Raw genomic sequence first — 24,273 nt, forward strand, 5'->3', positions numbered from 1 at the left:
TTTAGTGATTCTATACATTGATCTTCCTTAAGGCGAACGCTGTCTATTCCGCACCTACAGCCTACAGCCAAGCATGAAGACAAATCAGTTCTCTATTTACCCCAAGTATACAGTACTATGCAAACGTCATAGCCACATATATGTATCTAGAGTGTCAGAGACCCTCACACCGTACGGAGTTGTCAACTTTGAGAGGAAAGCGAGTTTGTAACTCGTCATCTCCAGTCTTTCCCGCTGCGTGTCCAGTCCCGATGAAGGATCTCGGCCCGAAGCGTCTGCTGTGTGTAGAGATGCACATACCATTGTGTGCATCGCTCTAGATTTCCAGCATCTGCAATACCTCTTGAGTCTTTGTACATCTGTCGGGGTCAAAGGAGGATGGGAATCGGGAGGGTGGAGCGCAGCAGGAGGGGTGTGTGACTGCTGGCAGGAAATCAGAATATTATTAGGCACACAGAGCACACCGGCACTGAAATAGGCCCTTCGGCCCATCTAGTCTAACTTCCGTAAATGCCCCTCCTCCCCTTCTTACCACATCCCTGACATATTTAGTTGTTTGTGTTTTTTTTTTGTCTCTCTCTCTGCCTATCACTCTGCCTGTTCTCCATCTCCCTCTGGTGCTCCCCTCCCCCTTTCTTTCTTTCTTTCTCCCTCGGCCTCCCGTCCCATGATCCTTTCCCTTCTCTAGCTCTGTATCACTTTTGCCAATCACCTTTCCGGCTCTCAGCTTCATCCCACCCCCTCCCGTCTTCTCCTATCATTTCATATTTCCCTCTCCCCCCACTACTTTCAAATCTCAGTATTTTTCCTTTCAGTTAGTCCTGACGAAGGGTCTCGGCCCGAAATGTCGACAGTGCTTCTCCTTATAGATGCTGCCTGGCCTGCTGCATTCCACCAGCATTTTGTGCGTGTTGCTTGAATTTCCAGCATCTGCAGATTTCCTCGCGTCTGAACTTTTATTTGGTTTCTGCTGCCTCGGCTCTTTAGCGCCTATATCAGACTGGCATCTAGCACTACCGTGGGCAGCTCAGTCCACACCCCACCAACCCCTGAGTGAAGTTCCCCTTCAAATTCCCCTAAAATCTATGACCTTTCAAACTTAACCAATGAGTACAATGAGGGAGGACAGGGAAGGTAGTAAGGGGAAGGGAGGCCGAATGCAGAAAGAGAAACAAAGGGGAATGTTTATACTTACAGCCTTTAAAAAAATGTCCGATCTCACTTGCTGCAAACTTGCTGACTGTACCCTGTACATTCTCAAGCAAAGTATTGATCTACATGACAAGTAGCAATAGTCAAAGTAAATTTTATTATTAGAGTACATGTATGACACACCGAGATTTATTGCCAACACAGATGCCTTGTGCAGGAAGGCACAGAGTCGACTGTACTTCCTTAGAATGTTGGCGTCATTCAATGTCTGTAGTGAGATGCTGAAGATGTTCTATAGGTCAGTTGTGGAGAGCGCCCTCTTCTTTGTGGTGGCGTGTTGGGGAGGCAGCATTAAGAAGAAGGACGCCTCACGACTTAATAAGCTGGTAAGGAAGGCGGGCTCTGTCGTGGGCAAATTACTGGAGAGTATAACATCGGTAGCTGAGCGAAGGGCGCTGAGTAGGTTACGGTCAATTATGGAAAACCCTGAACATCCTCTACATAGCACCATCCAGAGACAGAGAAGCAGTTTCAGCGACAGCTTGCTATCGATGCAATGCTCCTCAGACAGGATGAAGAGGTCAATACTCCCCAATGCTATTAGGCTTTACAATTCAACTGCCAGGAGTAAGATATGTTAAAGTGCCGGGGTTGATTGTATTTAATGTGTTTAAGTAAACTACTTAAGAACTTTTCAAAAGCTATTATTAATGCTTTTTGAGAGAGTGATTTAGATGCATATCATATTTTTACTGAGTTAAGTATTGTATGTAATTAGTTTTGCTACAACAAGTGTATGGGACATTGGAAAAAATGTTGAATTTCCCCATGGGGATGAATAAAGTATCTATCTATCTATCTATCTATCTATCTATCTGTCTATCTATCTATCTATCTATCTATCTATCTATCTATCTATCTATCTATCTATCTATCTATCTATCTATCTATCTATCTATCTATTGTCCTGCGGGCATATACTCAACAGGTCTTTAGAATAGTAACTATAACGGGATCGATGAAAGATAAAGTAGTGCATAGAAGAGATTTTCATTCAAATGTAGTTAAACTCTGGATTATTCTGCCCAAGGTGGTCGTAGAGGCAGGTCCCTTCACAGCATTAACGCAGTGGATGAGCATTGAAACTGCCGAATGCTGATAAATGGGACGAGTCTAGACAGTGAGTGGACGGTCAGAAAAGGTATGACCAGCGGTGAGTGATTCACCACTCCGGATGTGCTCAATTAACAATGGTGGCGCTGAAAGTCATTGGTTTCAAAACTCCACACCCCTCTCCAGCCTGAAATAAACCAGAGTGCACCCCTTTGTCACCACTGCGAATATCTGTTTCTGTCAAGGTAACCTCGAGCTTGGTCACTTCTGCTCACAACTGACAATTGATGCAGTTTACATATCTTCAAATAATGCTGCATTCTTACAGAAAAAAATAAACATCTCTAAAATAATTTGTAAGGGGGACGGGACCCGGAGCGATAGAGCAGTGGAAGAAGTGTATGGAGTAAAGCCAGATCTAACATATAGAGAGGCTTTGAGGAAAGAGAAGCAGAATAAAGGGGATAAAGGTGGTAAGGTAGAAGTGCTAAAGTGTGTGTACTTCAATGCAAGAAGCATCAGGAACAAATGTGATGAACTGAGAGCTTGGATACATACATGGAATTATGATGTAGGGGCCATTACAGAGACTTGGCTGGCACCAGGGCTGGAATGGATTCTCAATATTCCTGGTTTTCAGTGCTTTAAAGGGGATGGGCGGGGAGGGGAGGAGGGGTGGCATTACTGCTCATACCCGGAGATTGCAGGATGATATCATTCACCCGACACATTGACCTGGGAATGAGAATTCCGTCACCGATGGGAGATGGATATACAGCGTCACGAGTCTGACTGTGAGCAGGTTTGTGCTTCGTTAGGGGGTTGCTCTGTTAATGAACCGGAGTACTGAAATGAACGGATATTTCACCGCGCTTTTCACCTGCTCTCGGAATCTGGACTGAGTGGCGGCGTAAATGAATGTGTTCGTGGAGCAGCTGAAATTCCTCAGCAAATATCCGGCATAGACGGAAATAATTTCCGAGTCATTCCCCTGTGTTCCTATCCCGGTGATGTGATAGTAGATAAATTCTGCAACTTTCGTCATCCACAGGAGGATGAAGCTGCCGGCGAGGGTGAGGAGCAAAACCACAGACCCTCTTCCGACTCTCCATCTCCGGGTCACTGCTGTTTCCCCCCTTGCTCTTACCCCTCAGCCCCCTACGGACCCGACTGGCCACTAATATGTGCCTGACTGTCAGAGCGTTGAGCAGCAGAATTACGCCGAATGGGAGGAACGGAGTCAAAACGATGTCAAACCAGTCATTCGCCACCCACGCCGGTTCAGTGAAGTAACTTTGCTTCGGATAACAGAACCGTGGTACATTGTTAATGATCTCTCTGTAAGTGAAGTAGAGTGGGCCGTTTTTCAGACAGAACAGACCGCTAGATGGCGCTAGAACCACGGCCGCCGTTCTCCCCGTGCAGTACTTTGTTTTCAGTTTCTGACAGCAAATGGCAACAAACCGATCGAAGGTGAAAGTGACGGTGAACCAGACGGAACAGTTCACGGCAACGCGGGACAGGACACGGGGAACAGTGCACACAGAGGGGACGTTCAGGAAACAACCGGGAAAATAATGATAATTGAGTTGATACAAAACGACCTCAGTGATAATGACCGGTAGATCCACCGCTGCCATGGTCACCAGGTACCGCGTGGTGCAGAAGGAGAGGCCGCACTTTCCCCGGGACAGAAAGACAATCGCCACTAAATTCGCTGGAGAAAGAGAAACGAATGACATAAACATTATGATTCGCAATACACCAACTTAATCGCCCTCCACTACCCATCAAGGGTAAGGTTGAGTTACTGTTAACCTCAGATTCACTGCTATCGGATTCCAATGATTCACCAATCACGAGCGTTGAAGTATTTCATCTGATATCCGTCGTGAACAGTGTATTCATTCTTCTGAAATTTTGCCTCATAGGCCTCGACTGCACGGTACAGGATACATATTCAATGCACCCAGACTGTCAATCATAGAATCACAGAAATCTACAGCGCATTACAGGCCCTTCGGCCCACAATGTGGTGCCGACCATGTAATCTCAGATAAAGATTATCTGCAATATTTGCCAATCATTCATCTTGCTCAGTGCGAATGAATGCACAGGTCATTGTTAGAATGAGGCAGCTTCGTGACAGAGCGTCCAGTCCACGTAATCCAATCCCCGTCACAGTACAGCCACGTCAGAAGCCAAGATGGTGAACATTCCTCTATTGCGAGTAGGTATTTCTTAAGCAAGGAGCAGAGGTTGCACGCGATACAACATTTTTTTTCTCATAATGTCGAAACGGAGTTGGAATCGGTAAACATGACTCTGACAGGGGGATAAATGTTACTTGCTGAGAATATCAACTGACCATCTCTGAATCTAACTGGTTGCCCTATTTACACGTGAACAGTGAACAGTGTTCCAGGCGACCTGAGAATTGGCGCACGAGAAATTTCGAATATGTTATGCAAATCGCTATTTTGGTAGCACTTCGTTTTTAATTTTCCCCATACAGTACATTTATCCACGTTATTTTTTTTTAATTGCCATGGATTTTCGCACACATCGAGATTCACTAAATTGCACTGGATGATCCCGGCGTCCTCATAATTCTGCACTTCGCCCAATTTCACATCGCCGGGAATGCCAGAAAAAAAAATATTTTGTCTTCATAATTCCCAACATCGCCTAAATTCACATCGCCAGGAGCGCCAGTAAAAATAAAACCTGTCCTCATTATTCTCACATCGCCCAATTTCACCTCGCCGGGAACAATAAAACCCGTCTTCATAATTCCCCACATCGCCCAATTTCACCTCGCCGGGAACAATAAAACCCGTCCTCATAATTCCCCACATCGCCCCATTTCACCTCGCCGGGAACAATATAACCCGTCCTCATAATTCTCACATCACCCAATTTCACCTCTCCGGGAACAATAAAACCCGTCCTCATAATTCTCACATCACCCAATTTCACCTCGCCAGAAACAATAAAACCCGTCCTCATAATTCTCACATCACCCAATTTCACCTCGCCGGGAACAATAAAACCCGTCCTCATAATTCTCACATCACCCAATTTCACCTCTCCGGGAACAATAAAACCCGTCCTCATAATTCTCACATCGCCCAATTTCACCTCGCCGGGAACGACAGAAAAGAATAAAACGCCCGGTCCCGACCTAATCGACATAATCGATACAGTGTTTATCATGACAGATGGGTTCCATTCAGTGCGGTACCACACATGCGATTGCCTGCTACCCTGAAAAAGGAATAATTTACTGCCAATATCTGTATTTTTCGTCTGACAACGATTGTTCAAATGCAAACTCGCACATCACTGTCTTTTCCACGCGGGAATTCATCCGAGATAATACTTATAATTTCCTACTTTATAGGGAATTAGAGAATCGTTCCTGTTATTGCTGATAGACTAGACAGTTCAGAGAGATGGGGTAGAAAAAGAATAAAGAGAGGATAGGGAGAGGGGTGGAGAGAGGAGGATAGGGTGGGGAGAGAGTGGTGGGGGAAAGAGATGGAGAGAGAAGAGGGGACAGGGAGGGTAGGAGGGGACTGAGGGAGAGAGAGGGTGAAGGAGTGGGTAGTGGGACTCATCTCCTCTGCTCACCTCTTTCTTCCCTCCCCTCCTCAATCTGACCCCTCCCTCTCCCCAACCCTACAGAAAATGGTGGTGATCCACGCCAACCAGCCCGCACCGCCAGACCTCGCCTCTATCTTCTCCGGAAAGCCGGCACCCACTGCTGCCTTTGACAGGCCCCACTCCACGGGACAGCCTGAGGGATTCGGGCCATGCGACCTGATGCTCGACCCGAAAGAAAAATCAAGGCGGGATTTTGGAGACGGAGGGTAACGATGCTAGCCACATTTCTCCCCGTGGGAACCCCACCCCCACTTCCAGCTCCCCTGTTACGAGTTGCCCTCTCCCACCCTCGGCTCCCATCACTCCTGAAACATTCCGATCTCTGTCCCCTCGCTCTCCCCTCTATCACCGCCCATCTCACCCTGGCTGGCGGCCATTTTGTGATGGTTACAATTGACAACCGCTCTCCCACCATCGTAGAATGGGACACACTCTTTTCCTCACCTTCCACTCACTTCCCTCCCTGTTTATTCAATCTCAACTCCTCATCCGTCCTTTCCTTTCCCTCGGTGCCGGATCTCCCGACTCTCCATTTATCCTTCTGCCGACAGCCATTTTGTGACAGTGTGAGACCCTCCTTCCCACTTCCTCCACCACGAAGTGTCACTTCCTCACACTCACCATCTTGTCACCCTCCTTCCCATCCCATCACTCGCAAACCCCTTTCCCCCCTCCCCCTCGCTCTCCTCTCCCCGCCATCTCGACGCTCTGCATCGTATGCTGGTTGGCTGCCATTTTGCGATGCCAATCTTCACCTCTCTTCATCGCCCTCTTTCTCTCTCTCTCTCTCTCTGTTACCCAGTGTCACTCCCCTACTCACCCCGTCACTCCTGACACCCTCCCCTCTCTGACCCCTTGCCCTTTCTCGCGCCATCCACCACATCCTGGGTGGTGAAAACTTTCTGATGGGAAATTTCGCTGCCCCACCCAATCCCTTCTCCCCTGTCCGTTGAGTGAGTCGCTCCCCTCTCCCTCGTTGAGACAATGAACTCCCCGACCTATCAGCCCTGACCGCGTCCCCGACCCCCGCTCCCCCTTTCTCCTTCCCACGCCCCACTTTTTTGCAGCTCATCTTATTTGCGAAGTCACCATCCATTCATCCTCCACTATTGAAAACGTCACTCCCCCACACCTCCCATCCTGTCCAATCAGACCACTCCCTCGCGTCCCATCAGTTCCCCTCCCTACCCGTCCCATCACTCCCGCTCCCTTCCTGTCGTTTCACTCCTCCTCACCCCGTCTTTATCTTCTCCATGTCGGCCACCAGTTTGTGACAGGAACTTCCGCCCCTCCACTTTCCGTCCCCTATTGAGTCAGTGACTTCGCCACGCTCACTGTCTCATCAGTCAACTCCTCGTCCCGTCACTCCTCTTCCTCCCAAACCCCTCACCCTCCCTCCCCAAAACCCTCATGTATATGTGTATGTGTGAATATCTGAGATATATATATTAGCTTATTAAATGACAACATTATTAGAATTAAAACATATATACAATACCCAAGACGATATAAAACACAAATTGAAATGCTGTTATTACAATCAATAACACACTCGATCCCGGGATTGTATCCATGGGCACCGTATGTTCCTTCGCCGTAGATTCTGAGTGCGACAGTGGCCATTGTAAGTCGGTGTCTCACTCCATCCCTGGCGGCCACATTAACCAAGGATTCGCCCATTTTAAATCAGCGCGTCCCTCCCTCTCTTGTGCTCACTTCTACCAAAGCCGTCACTCCCTCCCCAGCGGCCATTTCAAGTGAAGCGTCGGACATCCCACCTCTCCCGGAAGTTCCGGGAGTCTCCCACATATTGATAGCGGCTCCCTGAAGCCCGCAAATTATATACGATATCCCGGAAATCGATGAGGGGGACGGGGAGGGGGAGAGGGAGCTCCATGGCAGAGTATTCAAAGAAAAAAGAAAATACAAAAAGTACTTCACCCCAGACTACACTAAAGTGTTCCCCTGCCTAATAGGGGTCAGGAATAATGACAGTGTTGCTAGCTGCACTGTTTGCAACATTGTGTTTTCTATTGCCCATGGGGGGTTAAATCACTGTTGAGGTGAGTTTAACGGGTGTCATTCGTTCATTAGCATAGCTAACGTTACTTAAACTAGCTGTCTGGCCGCTAAGGAGCTGCCCTATTGCAGACATCCCACCTCACCCGGGAGTTCCGGGAGTCTCCCACAAATTGATGGTGCCTGCTTCCCTGAAATGAGATTTTGCAGGGTGGAATTAATTGAGTGATGGAATGGTGCAGACGGAGCTTCACTGTGTGTTTGGCATTGCAAGTGTGTGACGGGACGGTGTGGAGGGAGATTCACTCTGTGTCTGACACCGGGAGTGTGTGATGGGACGGTGTGGAGGGAGATTCACTGTGTCTGACCCAGGGAGTGTGTGATGGGACGGTGTGGAGGGAGATTCACTCTGTGTCTGACCCAGGGAGTGTGTGATGGGACCGTGTGGAGGGAAATTCACTCTGTGTCTGACCCCGGGAGAGTGTGATGTGACAGTGTGGAGGGAGATTCACTCTGTGTCTGACCCCGGGAGAGAGTGTGATGTGACAGTGTGGAGGGAGATTCACTCTGTGTCTGACCCCGGGAGAGTGTGTGATGTGACAGTGTGGAAGGAGATTCACTCTGTGTCTGACCCCGGGAGTGTGTGACGCGACGGTGTGGAGGGAGATTCACTCTGTGACTGACCCCGGATGTGTGTGATGGGACCGTGCGGAGGGAGATTCACTCTGGGTCTGACCCCGGGAGTGTGCGATGGGACGGTGTGGAGGGAGATTCACTTTGTGTCTGACCCCGGGAGTGTGCGATGGGACGGTGCGGAGGGAGATTCACTCTGTGTCTGACCCCGGGAGTGTGTGATGGGACCGTGTGGAGTGAAATTCACTCTGTCTCTGACCCCGGGAGTGTGTGATGTGACAGTGTGGAGGGAGATTCACGCTGGGACTGACCCCGGGAGAGTGTGTGATGTGACAGTGTGGAGGGAGATTCACTCTGTGTCTGACCCCGGGAGTGTGTGATGGGACGGTGTGGAGGGAAATTCACTCTGTGTCTGATCCAGGGAGTGTGTGATGGGACGGTGCGGAGGGAAATTCACTCTGTGTCTGACCCCGGGAGTGTGTGATGTGACAGTGTGGAGGGAGATTCACTCTGTCTCTGACCCCGGGAGAGTGTGTGATGTGACACTGTGGAGGGAGATTCACTCTGTTTCTGACCCCGGGAGTGTGTGCTGGGACGGTGTGGAGGGAAATTCGCTCTGTGTCTGATCCAGGGAGTGTGTGATGGGACGGTGTTGAGGGAAATTCACTCTGTGTCTGATCCAGGGAGTGTGCGATGGGACGGTGTGGAGGGAGATTCACTCTGTGTCTGACCCCGGGAGAGTGTGTGATGTGACAGTGTGGAGGGAGATTCACTCTGTGTCTGACCCCGGGAGTGTGTGATGGGACGGTGTGGAGGGTGATTCACTCTGTGTCTGACCCCGGGAGTGTGTGATGTGACCGTGTGGAGAGAGATTCACTCTGTGTCTGACCCCGGGAGTGAGTGATGGGACCGTGTGGAGGGAAATTCACTCTGTGTCTGACCCCGGGAGTGTGTGATGTGACAGTGTGGAGGGAGATTCACTCTGTGTCTGATCCAGGGAGTGTGTGATGGGACGGTGTGGAGGGAGATTCACTCTGTGTCTCACCCCGGGAGTGTGTGATGGGATGGTCCGGAGGGAGATTCACTCTGTGTCTGACCCCGGGAGTGTGTGTTGGGACCGTGTGGAGGGAAATTCACTTTGTGTCTGACCCCGGGAGTGTATGATGTGACAGTGTGGCGGGAGATTCACTCTGTGTCTGACCCCGGGAGTGTGTGATGGAACGGTGTGGAGGGAAATTCACTCTGTGTCTGACCCCGGGAGTGTGTGATGGAACGGTGTGGAGGGAAATTCACTCTGTGTCTGACCCCGGGAGTGTGTGCTGGGACGGTGTGGAGGGAAATTCGCTCTGTGTCTGATCCAGGGAGTGTGTGATGGGACGGTGTGGAGGGTGATTCACTCTGTGTCTGACCCCGGGAATGTGTGATGTGACCGTGTGGAGAGAGATTCACTCTGTGTCTGACCCCGGGAGTGAGTGATGGGACGGTGTGGAGGGTGATTCACTCTGTGTCTGACCCCGGGAGTGTGTGATGTGACCGTGTGGAGAGAGATTCACTCTGTGTCTGACCCCGGGAGTGAGTGATGGGACCGTGTGGAGGGAAATTCACTCTGTGTCTGACCCCGGGAGTGTGTGATGTGACAGTGTGGAGGGAGATTCACTCTGTGTCTCACCCCGGGAGTGTGTGATGGGATGGTCCGGAGGGAGATTCACTCTGTGTCTGACCCCGGGAGTGTGTGTTGGGACCGTGTGGAGGGAAATTCACTTTGTGTCTGACCCCGGGAGTGTATGATGTGACAGTGTGGAGGGAGATTCACTCTGTGTCTGACCCCGGGAGTGTGTGATGGTACGGTGTGGAGGGAAATTCACTCTGTGTCTGACCCCGGGAGTGTGTGCTGGGACGGTGCGGAGGGAAATTCGCTCTGTGTCTGATCCAGGGAGTGTGTGATGGGACGGTGTTGAGGGAAATTCACTCTGTGTCTGATCCAGGGAGTGTGCGATGGGACGGTGTGGAGGGAGATTCACTCTGTGTCTGACCCCGGGAGAGTGTGTGATGTGACAGTGTGGAGGGAGATTCACTCTGTGTCTGACCCCGGGAGTGTGTGATGGGACGGTGTGGAGGGTGATTCACTCTGTGTCTGACCCCGGGAGTGTGTGATGTGACCGTGTGGAGAGAGATTCAATCTGTGTCTGACCCCGGGAGTGAGTGATGGGACCGTGTGGAGGGAAATTCACTCTGTGTCTGACCCCGGGAGTGTGTGATGTGACAGTGTGGAGGGAGATTCACTCTGTGTCTGATCCAGGGAGTGTGTGATGGGACGGTGTGGAGGGAGATTCACTCTGTGTCTCACCCCGGGAGTGTGTGATGGGATGGTCCGGAGGGAGATTCACTCTGTGTCTGACCCCGGGAGTGTGTGTTGGGACCGTGTGGAGGGAAATTCACTTTGTGTCTGACCCCGGGAGTGTATGATGTGACAGTGTGGAGGGAGATTCACTCTGTGTCTGACCCCGGGAGTGTGTGATGGAACGGTGTGGAGGGAAATTCACTCTGTGTCTGACCCCGGGAGTGTGTGATTGAACGGTGTGGAGGGAGATTCACTCTGTGTCTGACCCCGGGAGTGTGTGCTGGGACGGTGTGGAGGGAGATTCACTCTGTGTCTGACCCGGGTGTGTGTGATGGGACGGTGTGGAGGGAGATTAACTCTGTGTCTGACCCGGGTGTGTGTGATGGGACGGTGTGGAGGGAAATTCACTCTGTGTCTGATCCAGGGAGTGTGTGAAGGGACGGTGTGGAGGGAGATTCACTTTATGTCTGACCCCGGGAGTGTGTGATGGGACGGTGTGGAGGAGATTCACTCTGTGTCTGACCCCGGGAGTGTGTGATTTGACAGTGTGGAGGGAGATTCACTCTGTGTCTGACCCCGGGTGTGTGTGATGGGACGGTGTGGAGGGAAATTCACTCTGTGTGTGATCCAGGGAGTGTGTGATGGGACGGTGTAGAGGGAGATTCACTTTGTGTCTGACCCCGGGAGTGTGTGATGGGACGGTGTGGAGGGAGATTCACTCTGTGTCTGACCCCGGGAGTGTGTGATGGGACCGAGTGGAGGGAAATTCACTCTGTGTCTTACTCTGGGAGTGTGTGATGTGACAGTGTGGAGGGAGATTCACTCTGTGTCTCACCCCGAGAGTGCGTGATGGGACGGTGTGGAGGGAGATTCGCTCTGTGTCTGATCCAGGCTGTGTGTGATGGGACGGTGTGGAGGGAGATTCTCTCTGTGTCTGACCGGGATGTGTGTGATGGGACTTTGTGGAGGGAAATTCACTTTATGTCTGACCCCGGGAGTGTGTGTTGGGGGCGTGCGTAGGGAGTTTCTTTCTCTGTGTCTGACAACGGGAGTGTGTGATGGGACGTTGTGGATGGAGCTTCACTCTGTCTGACCCCGGGTGTGTATGTGACGGGACAATGTGCAGGGAGATTCACTCTCTGTCTGACGTCGGTTTTCCATCCCCCATCGTACTTGGGACCTCAGTTGACTCACGTCGATTTTATCTGTCTGCGGGGAGCAGGAGCGCGTTAGTTAGCCAGAAAGGGGGTTGGGTAGAGATGAGATCCTGGACACCCAGAGTCTGCCAGTCCGACCTCCCTCAGCCTGGAGCTGAGACGCTGCTGTGTCAGTGTGAGGAGCTCCGACCCACTGTTGCAGTGCACAGGGTGCGGGGGCAGCAGAAACCTCAAATAAAACTCGAGTCCGGCACCAGGACAGGAAGTTACAGCGGTTTATTGATTTCATCTTGACAAATGTAAATTAAACAATGTGTGAGCTGCTGACGTGCGGGAATAAATAAGCTGCTCCCGACTCACTCACAGTCACACACAATTAACTGACCGGCGACAACGAGTGACCGGTTGAATAATCAGTCCCGTTTCTCACCGTCACTCTGCATCGGGGAACCGATGATTATAAAATCACACTTCAGGGTCGTGTCCGGGATCGCTGCAGATCCAGGGTCACTGCCGAGGGATTTGTCAATTTAACATCATTATATCGGCCAGGCTGTCCTCAGCAAAGGAAGCAAAAGGATTCTCTCCCGGGATAATCCCACCCGGGGATACCGGTATCCCGACTGAGCCCTGGACCCCGGGCTCTTCCTGTCTGGGTAATTCCCCGAGGTGTCATGTGGGAGTCTCGTACACGCACATCCGGCGGAAGCTGCCCCGCCGGACAACAGGCGGAAACACGTCACTGCGGGACCGCTCCGAGCGACGCAGTGCGCGAGGCCGGTTTCGTTAAAACAGTTGGGAATCACCCCCGGCGCGCGGCCATTAAAGGTAAGGGCGGGAGTTAAAGGGGAGGGCGGGGAATCGGCCAAATGTCCCCATCCCGTGGGCGGGGATGTTCACACATTCAGATGTTCACAGGGTCACTCTCAGTCCGGGCCTGGGTTCCTGCAGAGATCCCAGTTCCTTCTTCCCGGTCTCACTGAACCGATTCCTCCACAGCCTGAAACAGATGGGAGAATAAAGATGAAATAAACAGATTACACAACAGTGTCAGTAACAGGGGACCGGGGTTCATGTTTCAACAACACTCACAGACAAATATCACCAGAAAACCCTCGGATCCGCTGATATTTTATCACATTGAACATTAACACAAACTCTCACCGGATCCACTTCAGACTCGGGTGGGTCAGTATAAGGCGGCGGAGAGCGGGGACAGATCGGTCTGTCAGCGAGTTTGCTCTCAGGTCCAGCTCCGTCAGTGATGGATTTGTACTGAGAGCGGAGACGAGATCCCCGGCAGCAGAATCTGTGAGACTGACATCCCCCAGCCTGGAGATGAGAGAGAGTGAGGTTGAAGGACACAGAGAGACAGGAGACGTTACAAATCCCCAGTGTTTATCAGTAACACAATTACTGATCACATTAATGTTCAGTGTCAGACACGCAGTGACTGTAAACACAATCTCCTACAGTCTGGTACTTACCCCAGTTTCTGTATTTTACACTCCGGGTTCGTCAGAGCCGCAGACACCAGTTTCACTCCTGAATCTCCCAGGTCATTCATCCCAAGTCTAAACACAAACAAACAGATTGATGAAGAAAGTGTTTCAAACCGTGGGTCTGAGGGAATTTCTCTCACTCGGATATTTCAGGAAACATTAAACCCTTCAGTAAATCACTCATCGAGGTTCCCATCACTGACAATGTCCCTCACTGCCCAGCTCCAGGGGATGCACCGAATGTCAGTAATTTCGTCTGTCGGTGTGACCCTGTAAACTCCACATATTCTGTCCCATTCCCCGATGGTTAGAAAAGTGTTCCTGATGTGAGAGGATCGGGAGGGGCAGGGATGAAGGATGGGAGAAAGTCCCACAGTGAGGAAGATTTGTGAAAGTGTCCTAGGGAGACGGTGGAAGAGACCCCACCTGAGGAAAAGGGATAGAAAGACAGAATCTGCAATAGGAAGGGGTTGGGGAAGAGAAATCCCTCAGAAGGAAGGAGATCATGATGAGTGATCCCACAGGAGGAAGGGGAATGGGGATGAGAAGTCCCACAGCAGTATACCGATGGGAAAAGATAATCCCACAAGATGAGATGATCCGGAAATAGATTGTACAGGAGGGGTGTGTCTGAACTGAGGCCCACAATCGGGAGAGGAGATGCGCCCACGTGGTCTGGGTATCTGGTAATGAGCACAGTCACACAGGTGGACTGATGGTGATAGTCACACACGGGGAAGGGCAGGAGAGGACAATCTCACAATGGTATTTCTTTCCTTCTCACTGGGACAGTCAGCTGACGGTCTCTTGTCCCTCACCGGGAAGGGGGTGTGAAGCTCTGACCCACCTGCTGCAGTCAGTGTCGGTCTGGGTGTCAGTAATAGTGAGAAGGAACATTGTCAATGGACGTGTCACAGGCAGCGAGAAACACGGCCATTCCTGTGATTTACTACCATTAAACCAATGGCCGTTGTTCACTGATCTGATGAAGTCTCCAAAATTCCTTCACAAGGAACCACAGAACCCTCCCGTCCTTGGGGAATTACTGACCGATCCCCTGGGCATTTGTCACAATTCGTCACAATCTGATTTATTACAGTTTAACCCAAATCCCTTTACATTGAAACAACAGAATGGAACTGTTTCACAGTTCAGAGTGAGAGATAAATCAAGTTACCTCAACTCCTGGCACTTGTGCAGCCCTGGTCCCAGCCGCTGGATTCCTTCACACTGAATGTGGCAGTTCACCAGGTTGAGGTGTTTTATTGTATCACAGAGTCCGATGACATGAGACAGGATCGCGCAGTCAATCGGGGTCAGTGTGATGTAACTTAATGAAAGTGTTTCCTCAGATCCCAGTGCGGCCTGAGCCAGTCCACGATTCTGAGACTCAAACAGGTAGTGCAATGTGTTCAGGAGGCTCCTTTTACCAGCTTCACTCCCTGTGTTTCCACTCTGGTGTTTAACCTCCTCCTTCACCCAGTCAATCACCCGGCAGGTTGTTTCATGAGGAAATGGACCCAGAAACTCCTCCAGGCCCCGAGCTGTCATTGGGTTGGAGAGACCAGCAACAAAACGGAGAAGTACTTCAAACCGCCCATCTGTCGTGTTGTCGGCTTCAGTGAGCAATATCAGGATATCACCAGGATGTGGATTCAGGAATTGTGCGACAGCAGCTACAAACTCTTGGATGGTGAGATGTGGGAATGTGTACACTACGCTCCGGGCAAAATCCTCTCTTTCCAAAAGCTCCATCAGGAACCCGGACAGGAACTTACAAGGCTGCAGATTGTAGTTGATCAAATCTCGATCTGTAAACACAATCTTCCTATCGGACACTCCTCTGAAGGCCATCTGACCAACCCTGAGTAACACATCACGGGGGTTCTCAATCTCACGGCCGTGGTTTTTCAGGATGTTGTAAATATAATAGGAGTACAGTTGCGTGATGGTCTTGGGAACTTGCTGTGGGTCCCTGACTCTTTGTGTGAAGAAGGGGGCCAGTGCCAGAGCGAGGATCCAGCAGTAGGAGGGGTTGTAGCTCATGGTGTACAGGATCTCGTTCTCCTTCACGTGTTTGAAAACAGCTTCCGCCACTGTCTGATCTTCAAAATACCTGATGAAATATTCCTTCCGTTCCTCACCAGAAAATCCCAGGATTTCAGCTTCGGTACTGATCTCAGCCTTTTCCAATAAATGTAATGCAGTGGGACGGGTGGTCACCAGCACTGAACACCCTGGGAGCAGCTTGTGCTGGATTAAACTGTACACAATGTCAGACACCTTGCACTTGAATTCAGGATCTGTGCATGTGTACTGAGGTTCTGTGTCTCCCCGACTGTCAGCAAAATCAATTTTGTCATTGAATTCATCCAAACCATCGAATATAAACAGCAATCCCTCTGGGTTCTTCCAGACCTCTCTCAGGATATTCCCAAAGTATGGATACTGATCCAGAATCAGTTCCTTCAGGTTTATTCTACAGTTAATGGAGTTTAAATCGCGGAATTTGAAACTGAAGACAAACTGGAACTGTTGGTATATTTTCCCCGTGGCCCAGTCATAAACAATCTTTTGTACCATTGTTGTTTTCCCGATCCCCGGGACCCCGGCCACTGCTGCTGAATTCCTAGATTTGGATTCACTCCGGGAAAAGCTTTTCTGGAACAACTGATCAGTCCGGATTTTTTCCAGCTCTCTGCGGAGATGTTTTTCTCTCCACTCCTCGTGGTCTCTGCCTCTTGCCAGCAGCTCATGTTCCACCAGTCTCCGATCTCGAACAGTAGAAATGACCGTGAGCTCAGCGTATCGATCAACCAGCTGAAAAACCTTCACCTTCTCCCTCATCAGGATCGTGTTCACTCTCAGTGTTTCAGTTTGTGCCCGCAGAGTCTCCTTGTGTTTCTGTTGAACATCTTCCATGGGAACAGACAGTGGACAAACTGTTAGATGCCTCATCTCAGAACTCAGTATTTAAGCACACAGGAGTTAGCTCAGAGCTATTGCATTAATTGGATTTGTCAATGGACGTTCGTACAGTAAAGTAAATTCAATTAACAGACCGCTGACTGGACAGAGAGACATGGTCTAGGTAAACACCCGATCATCACATTTCCACATTAACTGTGCTGTGAAGGTGAGTATTTCCCTGGTAGTTTACTGACCTCCGACTGTCCCATACTGGACAACATCTCACTACTGCCACAGATATCATTGCTCCTGGGGAAGAATCTTTTAATCCCTAGTGTTGATGTGGCGTATGGAGATAGAGAAGAGGGTGGTGGGCATTCTGTCAGAGGAACAGGTCGGGGAATCACAGCTCCCCCTCCCCTCTCACCATCACTGAATCAAAATACAAAGAAGCAGCTTTGCTGATCAGCACTGTGGGTGGGTGGGTGGGGTGCGTGGAATCTCAAAGTGTGTTCGAAACCTGTCAGGGGCGTGTGGGGTTATGCACTGTGTCCGGCCTCTTCCATGGATGTATGGGGAGGGCACAGTGTGTCAGGACCCTGTCAGGTGTGTGTGGGGTCTCACAGTGTGTCAGGAGCCTGCCAGGTTTGTGTGGGGTCTAACAGTGTGTCCGTATCCTGTCAGGGGCATATGGGGTCCCACAGTGTATCAGGACACTGTCAAGGGCGTATGGGGTCTCACAGTGTGTCAGGACCCTGCCAGGTTTGTGTGGGGTCTAACAGTGTGTGAGTATCCTGTCAGGGGCATATGTGGTCCCACAGAGTGTCAGGACCCTGTCAGAAATGTGTGGAGTCTTGTAGTGTGTCAGGAACCTGTTTAGGAGTGTGAGGGGTCTCACATCCTGCCAGGACCGTTCCAGGTGTGTGTGGTGTCTCACAGTTTGTCAGGATCCTACCAGGCGTGTATGGGATCTCATGGTTTGTCAATTGATAATAGACAGTAGGTGCAGGTGTAGGCAATTCAGCCTTTTGAGCCAGCACCGCCATTCAATGTGATCATGGCTGATCATCCACAATCAGTACCCCGTTCCTGCCTTATCCCTTGACTCCGCAATCTTTCAGAGCTCTATCTAACTCTTTCTTGAAAGCATCCAGAGAATTGGTCTCCACTGCCTTCTGAAGCAGAGCATTCCACAGATCCACAACTCTCTGGGTGAAAAAGTTTTTCCTGAACTCCGTTCTAAATGGCCTACCCCTTATTGTTAAACTGTGGCCTCTGGTTCTGGACTCGGGAACATGTGTCCTGTATCTAGTGCGTCTAATCCCTTAAAAATCTTATATGTTTCAATCAGATCACCTCACATTCTTCTAAATTCCAGTGTATCAGGACCCTATCAGGTGGGTGTGGGATCTCATGGTGTATCAAGAACTGGTCAGGGTTATCTGGTGTCTCACAGTGTGTCGGGACCCTTGCAGTGGTGTGTGGGGTCTCAAAGTGTGTCGGAACCATGTTAGGGGTGTGTGGGGAGTCACAGTGTGTCAGGACCCTGCCAGGAATCTGTGGTGTCTCACAGTGTGTCGGGACCCTTGCAGTGGTGTGTGGGGTCTCAAAGTGTGTCGGAACCATGTTAGGGGTGTGTGGGGAGTCACAGTGTGTCAGGACCCTGCCAGGAATCTGTGGTTTCTCACAGTGTGTCGGGACCCTGGCAGTGGTGTTTGGGGTCTCACGGTGTGTCGGGAACCTGTCGGGTGTGTTTGGGGTCTCCCAGTGTATTGGGACCATGTCAGGGGTGTGTGGGATGTCACAGTGTGTCAGGACCCTACCAAAGTTCTGTGGGGTCTCACAGTGTGTCAGGACCCTACCAAAGTTCTGTGGGGTCTCACAGTGTGTCAGGACCCTGTCAGCGGTGTGTGGGGTCTCACAGTGTGTCAGGACCCTGCCAAAGTTCTGTGGGGTCTCACATTGTGTCAAGACCCTGCCAAAGTTCTGTGGGGTCTCCCAGTATGTCAGGACCCTGTCAGGGGTGTGTGGGGTCTCACAGTGTGTCAGGACCCTGTCAGGGGTTTGTGGTGTGTCACAGTGTGTCAGGACCCTGCCAAAGTTCTGTGGGGTCTCACAGTGTGTCAGGACCCTGTCCGGGGTGTGTGGGGTCTCACAGAGTTTCAGGACACTGTCAGGGTCGTATGGGGTCTCACAGATTGTCAACGCCCTGCTGGGCATCTGTGGGGTCTCTCAGTGTGTCAGCACCCTGACAGGGGTGTGTGGGGTCTCACAGTGAGTCAAGACCCTGCCTGGGTTGTTTGGGGTCTCATTGTATGTCAGGACCCTGCCAAAGTTGTGTTGGGTCTAACAGTGTGTTAGGACTCTGCCACGGGTTTGTGGGGTCTCACATTGTGTCAGGAACCTGTCAAAAATATGTGGGCTCCCGTAGTGTGTCAGGAACCTGTTTAGGGGTGTGAGGGGTCTCAGTGTGTGTCAGTATCCAGTTCGGAGTGTGGGGTCTCACATCCTGTCAGCATCCTGTCGGAGGTGTGTGGGGTCTCACAGTGTGTCAGGACCCTGTCAGGGGTGTGTGGGCTCTCACAGTGTGTCAGGACCCGGTCAGGTGTGTGTGGGGTCTCACAGTGTGTCAGGACCCTTGCAGTGGTGTGTGGGGTCTCACAGTGTGTCAGGACCCTGTCAGGGGTGTGTGGGGTCTCACAGTGTGTCAAGACCCTGCCTGGGTTGTGTGGGGTCTCAGGGTTTGTCAATTGATAATAGACAATCGGTGCTGGTGTAGGCAATTCAGCCTTTTGAGCCAGCACCGCCATTCAGTGTGATCATGGCTGATCAGCCACAATCAGTACCCCGTTCCTGCCTTCTTCCCATATCCCTCGTCTCCGCTATCCTTAAGTGCTCTATTTAACTCTTTCTTGAAAGCATCCAGAGAATTGGTATCCACTGCCTTCTGAGGCAGAGCATTCCATAGATCCAAACTCTCTGGATGAAAAAGTTTTTCCTCAACTCTGTTCTAAATGGCCTACCCCTTATTGTTAGCTGTGGCCTCTTGTTCTGGACTCCCTCAACATCGGGAACGTTTCCTGTCTCTGGCGTGTCCAATCCCTTAAACATCTTATATATTCCAATCAGATCCCCTCGCATCCTTCTAAATTCCAGTGTATCAGGACCTTATCAGGTGTGTGTCGGATGTCATTGTGTATCAGGAACCTGTCAGGGTTACGTGGCATCTCACAGTGTGTCAGGACGATGTCAGGGGTGTGTGGAGTCTCGTAGTGTGTCAGGATCCCGTAAGGATGTGTGGGGTCTCACAGTATATCAGGACCCTACAGGGCTGTGTCGTGTCTCACAGTGGGTCAGGGCCCTGTCAGTGGTGTGTGTGTTCTCACAGTGTGTCTGGACCCTGTCAGTGGTGTGTGGGGTCTCACAATGTGTCAGGACCCTGTCAGAGATGTGTGCTGTCTCACAGTGTATCAGGACCCTGTCAGTGGTGTGTGTGGTCTCACAGTGTGTCCGGACCCTGTCAGTGGTGTGTGTGGTCTCACAGTGTGTCCGGACCCTGTCAGTGGTGTGTGTGGTCTCACAGTGTGTCAGGACCCTATGGAGCTGTGTTGGGTCTCACAGTGTGTCAGGACACTGTCCAGGGCGTATGGGGTCTCACAGATTGTCAGCGCCCTGCCAGGCATTTGTGGGATCTCACAGTGTATCGGGACCCCGCCAGAGGTGTGTTGGGTATCACAGTGTGTCAGTACCCTGTTAGGAATGTGTGGAGTCTCGTAGTGTGTCAGGAACCTGTTTAGGAGTGTGAGGGGTCTCGGCAGGTGTCAGTATCCGGTTAGGAGTGTGGGGCCTCACATCCTGTCAGGACCATGCCAGGTGTGTGTGGGTTCTGAGCACATATTCCTCAATGAGTACCCCTTTCCTGCCTTCTCCCCATTTCCCTTGACTCCGCAATCTTTAGGAGCTCTATCTAACTCTTCCTTGAAAGCATCCAGAGAATTGGCCTCCACTGCCTTCTGAAGCAGAACATTCCATAGATCCACAACTCTCTGGGTGAAGAAGTTTTTCCTGAACTCCGTTCTAAATGACCTACCCCTTATTGGTAGCTGTGGCCACTTGCTCTGGACTCCCCCAACATCAGGACCACGTTTCCTGCCTCTAGCATGTACAATCCCTTAAAAATCTTATATATTTCAATCAGATCCCCTCGCATCCTTCTAAATTCCAGCGTATCAGGACCCTGTCAGGGGTGTGTGGGGTCTCACAGTGTATCAGGACCCTGTCAGGGGTGTATGGGGTCTCACAGTGTATCAGGACCCTATCAGGTGTGTGTCAGATGTCATTGTCTATCAAGACCCTGTCAGGGGAGTGTCATGTCTGACAGTGTATCAGGAACCCGTCAGGGGTGTGTGGGGTCTCACAGTGTGTCAGGACCCTGTCAGGGTTGTGTGGGGTCTCACTGTGTGTCATGACGATGTCAGGGGTGTGTAGAGTCTCGTAGTGTGTCAGGAACCTGTCAGGGGTGTGTAGGGTCTCACAGTGTTTTTAGGACCCTGTCAGGGGTGTGTGGGGTCTCACAGTGTGACAGGACGATGTCAGGGGTGTGTAGAGTCTCGTAGTGTGTCAGGACCCTGTCCGGGGTGTGTGGGGTCTCACAGTGTGTCAGGACGATGTCAGGGGTGTGTAGAGTCTCGTAGTGTGTCAGGAACCTGTAAGGATGTGTGGGGTCTCACAGTGCATCGGTAACCCGTCAGTCTGTGGGATCTCACAGATTGTCAGGATCCTGTCAGGGCTGTGTAGTGTCTGACACTCTGTCTGGAACCTTTGAGATGTTTGTGAAATCTCACTGTTTGTCACGACCCTGTCAGGGTTGTGTGGGGTTTCACAGTGTGTCAGGAGTCAGTCAGATGTGTGTGGGGTCTCACAGTGTGTCAGTGTCAGTGGTGGAGGCTAAAACATTAGGGGTATTTAAGAGCCTCTTGTACAGGCACATGGATGAAAGAAAAATGGAGGGTTATGGTGTAGTGTGGGTTTAATACTTTTTTAAAGGATATATGGGTTAGCACAATAGGGAGGGCTGAAGGGCCTGTACTGTGCTGTAGTGTTGTATGGTTCTATGTTCTATGGTGTGCGGGGTCTCACAGTGTGTCAGGACCCTGCCGGTGTGTGTGGGGTCTCACTGTGTGTTAGGAAGCTATCATGAGTGTGGAGGGTCTCACTGTGTGTTAGGAACCTGCCAGGGTTGTGAGGGGTCTCACAATGTGTCAGGACTCTGTCAGGGAGTGTGTGGGCTCTCCAGACAACGTATTCGGGTGAAACGGGGAGTGTAGGAAAACATTGATTGTTGAAATGTTTACTTTAGAGAATGTGACAGTGGGAGAAACAATTTTCTTCAATAATCAGAGAGAGAGAGTCTGTTCTGTATTCAGAAATAGATGTGGTAATGTCCCTGCCGTGACTGTTACCTCGGCAAACAGCATGAAGAACAGTGAAGAACAAGTTTGCAGGGAAATTGTCGAGAATTATCAAATCCTTAGTGCAGGGAATCGGAAGGGCTTTATTGTCTGAACGTGGACTGGAAAAGCAGTAACACAGGTGACAGAAACGTGAACAGTTTGAAAATTTCCTTTGTTACCTTTTGAAAATTAACATCTTTGGCCAAAGAGGAGTGATCCCTTTCAGCAAACTCACCAACTCTCTGCGTGCTTCCTCATAATGTCCTGTGAAAACTCTCCCTCCAGCAATCATGTTTCCATGTGTCTCACTGTACTCTGTGTCACGGTGGAACATTTACCTGCTCAAATCCCCGTGACTCAACAACGACATGGCCCTACACAAAATCAACCTTCGGTGGAAACAGCAGTTTCTTCACTTACCTTTCAGCCCCCTGGGAATCTCCTGTACGGGTCGATGGACCGGAACACAACCTGTTCAGATTTAAACAATTGGACATGTTTCAATTCCTCAAATTATAAGTGCGTAATGTTTGATTCCAAAATTAAATTAATCTCTGATACTATCTCACCATGTTCCTGTATTTCTTTCAGTATTTTGTCCAACTTTGGGACACCAATCCGCATTTTCACAAAGGTTTCCCACATCACCCTCCGGGCGCTGGAGCCTTTCTCCATCACCAGGCTCAGCAGGAGTTTAGAACTGTCCGCCCGCTCTCCCTTATCAGCGAGATCAGAGATTTTCTGTGAAGAGTAACAGTGAACATATTGGGGACTGACAGATTCACACAGAGAATGAGAAGTAAATGATGTGCTCTGTAACGGGATCACACTGAGCAGTCACCCGGACGGGTGCTGATCCTGCCTGGACATGGACTGTACATTCTGAGTGCAGAGCACAGGGAGGGACATTCACCGTGAACCTGGTCCACCAGTCAATGAGATTCTGGCTGGTCTGTGAGCGCTTCATTGGCTCCCAATTTGTGGCTCCCAATCCATAAATAATTCCTCATCGGATTTGACGGTGCAGAACAGAGATAATAAAATAACGATCACAGATGAAGAAAGAAGTCAGGAAGTCAGGTTTATATATATATATATATATATATATATATATAGCAGACTGAACAGTCGCAGAGAAGTTGCAGAAAAGATTATGTGATTCATCTCCTCAATCCGCCAGTGTCCAACATGACAGCGAATTACCAGCTGACACCGGATGCCTTTGCTTTGTCTTTTCCAGTGGAGGTTTATTCGCTGATTACACATTACAACATTGCAGCATTCCCTGATCCACACTGTTTGCAATTACAGTTTGTAATGCAATCATCTCCACCCAGAACAGAACACACTCGAACTCCTGTGGCATCCAGTAATAATGCCCGGGTTCTCACTGACATTCTGCCGTCACGCTGCACGGTCTTTTCAAAATGAAAATTCCTACCATATTTCGGTGAAGTGTGAAAATTCAAACCCATTCTCCCTCCCACTCACCCGATGTTCCTCTCCACTGAACTGATTCTCGGCCGTTAATGCCAGGCTCACTCCGTGCACCCCTCCTTCCATCGCCTGCTCCAGCCTGTCCCGGTAGAAGTCCGTCAACTGCAGCAGCTGGAAATCATTCCAGCTTGCCAGGAGCTCGGTGATCACTGAGCTCAGGCCTGTGAAGGAAAATAGTGAAAATTAAATAAATTACTGACCCATATTGGGCAGTAACTTTCTCTATGGAACATAATGATCAACAAACACAGACCGAAATATATATGGGGGGTTGAGTGTGAAGGAACGAGCTTGGACTGGAGGTTGGGGGGCAACGGGAGTGTAGGAGGGGTACACCTCCATCTGTTGAAGGCTGCTTTTTCTTGTCCCTGGGAATATACCTCTCTGTTTGGAAAGGACTCTGCTAATTCCTGAGAATATAGTAACCCATCACCACCACTTTGCTCTGGGTTACTGTCTGCCTGCCTGCCTGGTCAACCCCTTCCTCAGCAAATCTTTGTAATATCTCACAAAATGCTGGAGGTACTCAGCAGGTCAGGCAGCATCTATGAAGGAGAATAAACAATCAACGTTTCAGGCCAAGGCCCTTCAACGGACTGGAAATGAGGGGACAGAAATTCCAGATATTTCCACATTACTTTCTATTCCTTGTTGTCCTGATCTGAAATGTCGACTGTTTATTCCTCTCCATGGATGCTGCCTGATCTGCTGAGTTCTGCCAATATTTTGTGTGTCTTTATGTTTCCCAAAACTGTCATCATCTGCAGAATGTCTTGTCTTCTGGAGTAACTCGCTACTTTAATGTGCATCACAATCTGTTAGAGGAGCAG

At 50.2% G+C, this 24,273-nt stretch overlaps 1 protein-coding gene across 1 annotated transcript; it reads right to left on the bottom strand.

Annotated features, from left to right (window-relative positions):
• Nucleotides 1-12,351: 12,351 nt before the first annotated feature.
• Nucleotides 12,352-23,647, bottom strand: LOC140721538 (NACHT, LRR and PYD domains-containing protein 12-like). Its single transcript, XM_073036350.1, has 9 exons — nt 23,644-23,647; nt 23,438-23,604; nt 22,516-22,687; nt 22,367-22,417; nt 15,564-16,498; nt 14,761-15,332; nt 13,569-13,655; nt 13,246-13,413; nt 12,352-13,081 (listed from the first exon to the last, which is right to left on the bottom strand). The coding sequence occupies exons 1-9, from the start codon at nt 23,645-23,647 to the stop codon at nt 12,994-12,996; spliced, it is 2,244 nt and encodes a 747-aa protein (XP_072892451.1). The 3' UTR covers nt 12,352-12,993.
• Nucleotides 23,648-24,273: the final 626 nt, after the last annotated feature.

The sequence above is a fragment of the Hemitrygon akajei genome, unplaced genomic scaffold (genome assembly GCF_048418815.1).
Source record: "Hemitrygon akajei unplaced genomic scaffold, sHemAka1.3 Scf000057, whole genome shotgun sequence".
Taxonomy (NCBI): domain Eukaryota; kingdom Metazoa; phylum Chordata; class Chondrichthyes; order Myliobatiformes; family Dasyatidae; genus Hemitrygon; species Hemitrygon akajei.

Coding starts and splice junctions, on each gene's coding strand:
- LOC140721538 (XM_073036350.1), bottom strand. Junction 22,418..22,515: donor GAAAGAAATACAGGAACATG/GTGAGATAGTAT, acceptor AAATCTGAACAG/GTTGTGTTCCGGTCCATCGA. Junction 15,333..15,563: donor CCCCCTTCTTCACACAAAGA/GTCAGGGACCCA, acceptor TTCCTGATGGAG/CTTTTGGAAAGAGAGGATTT.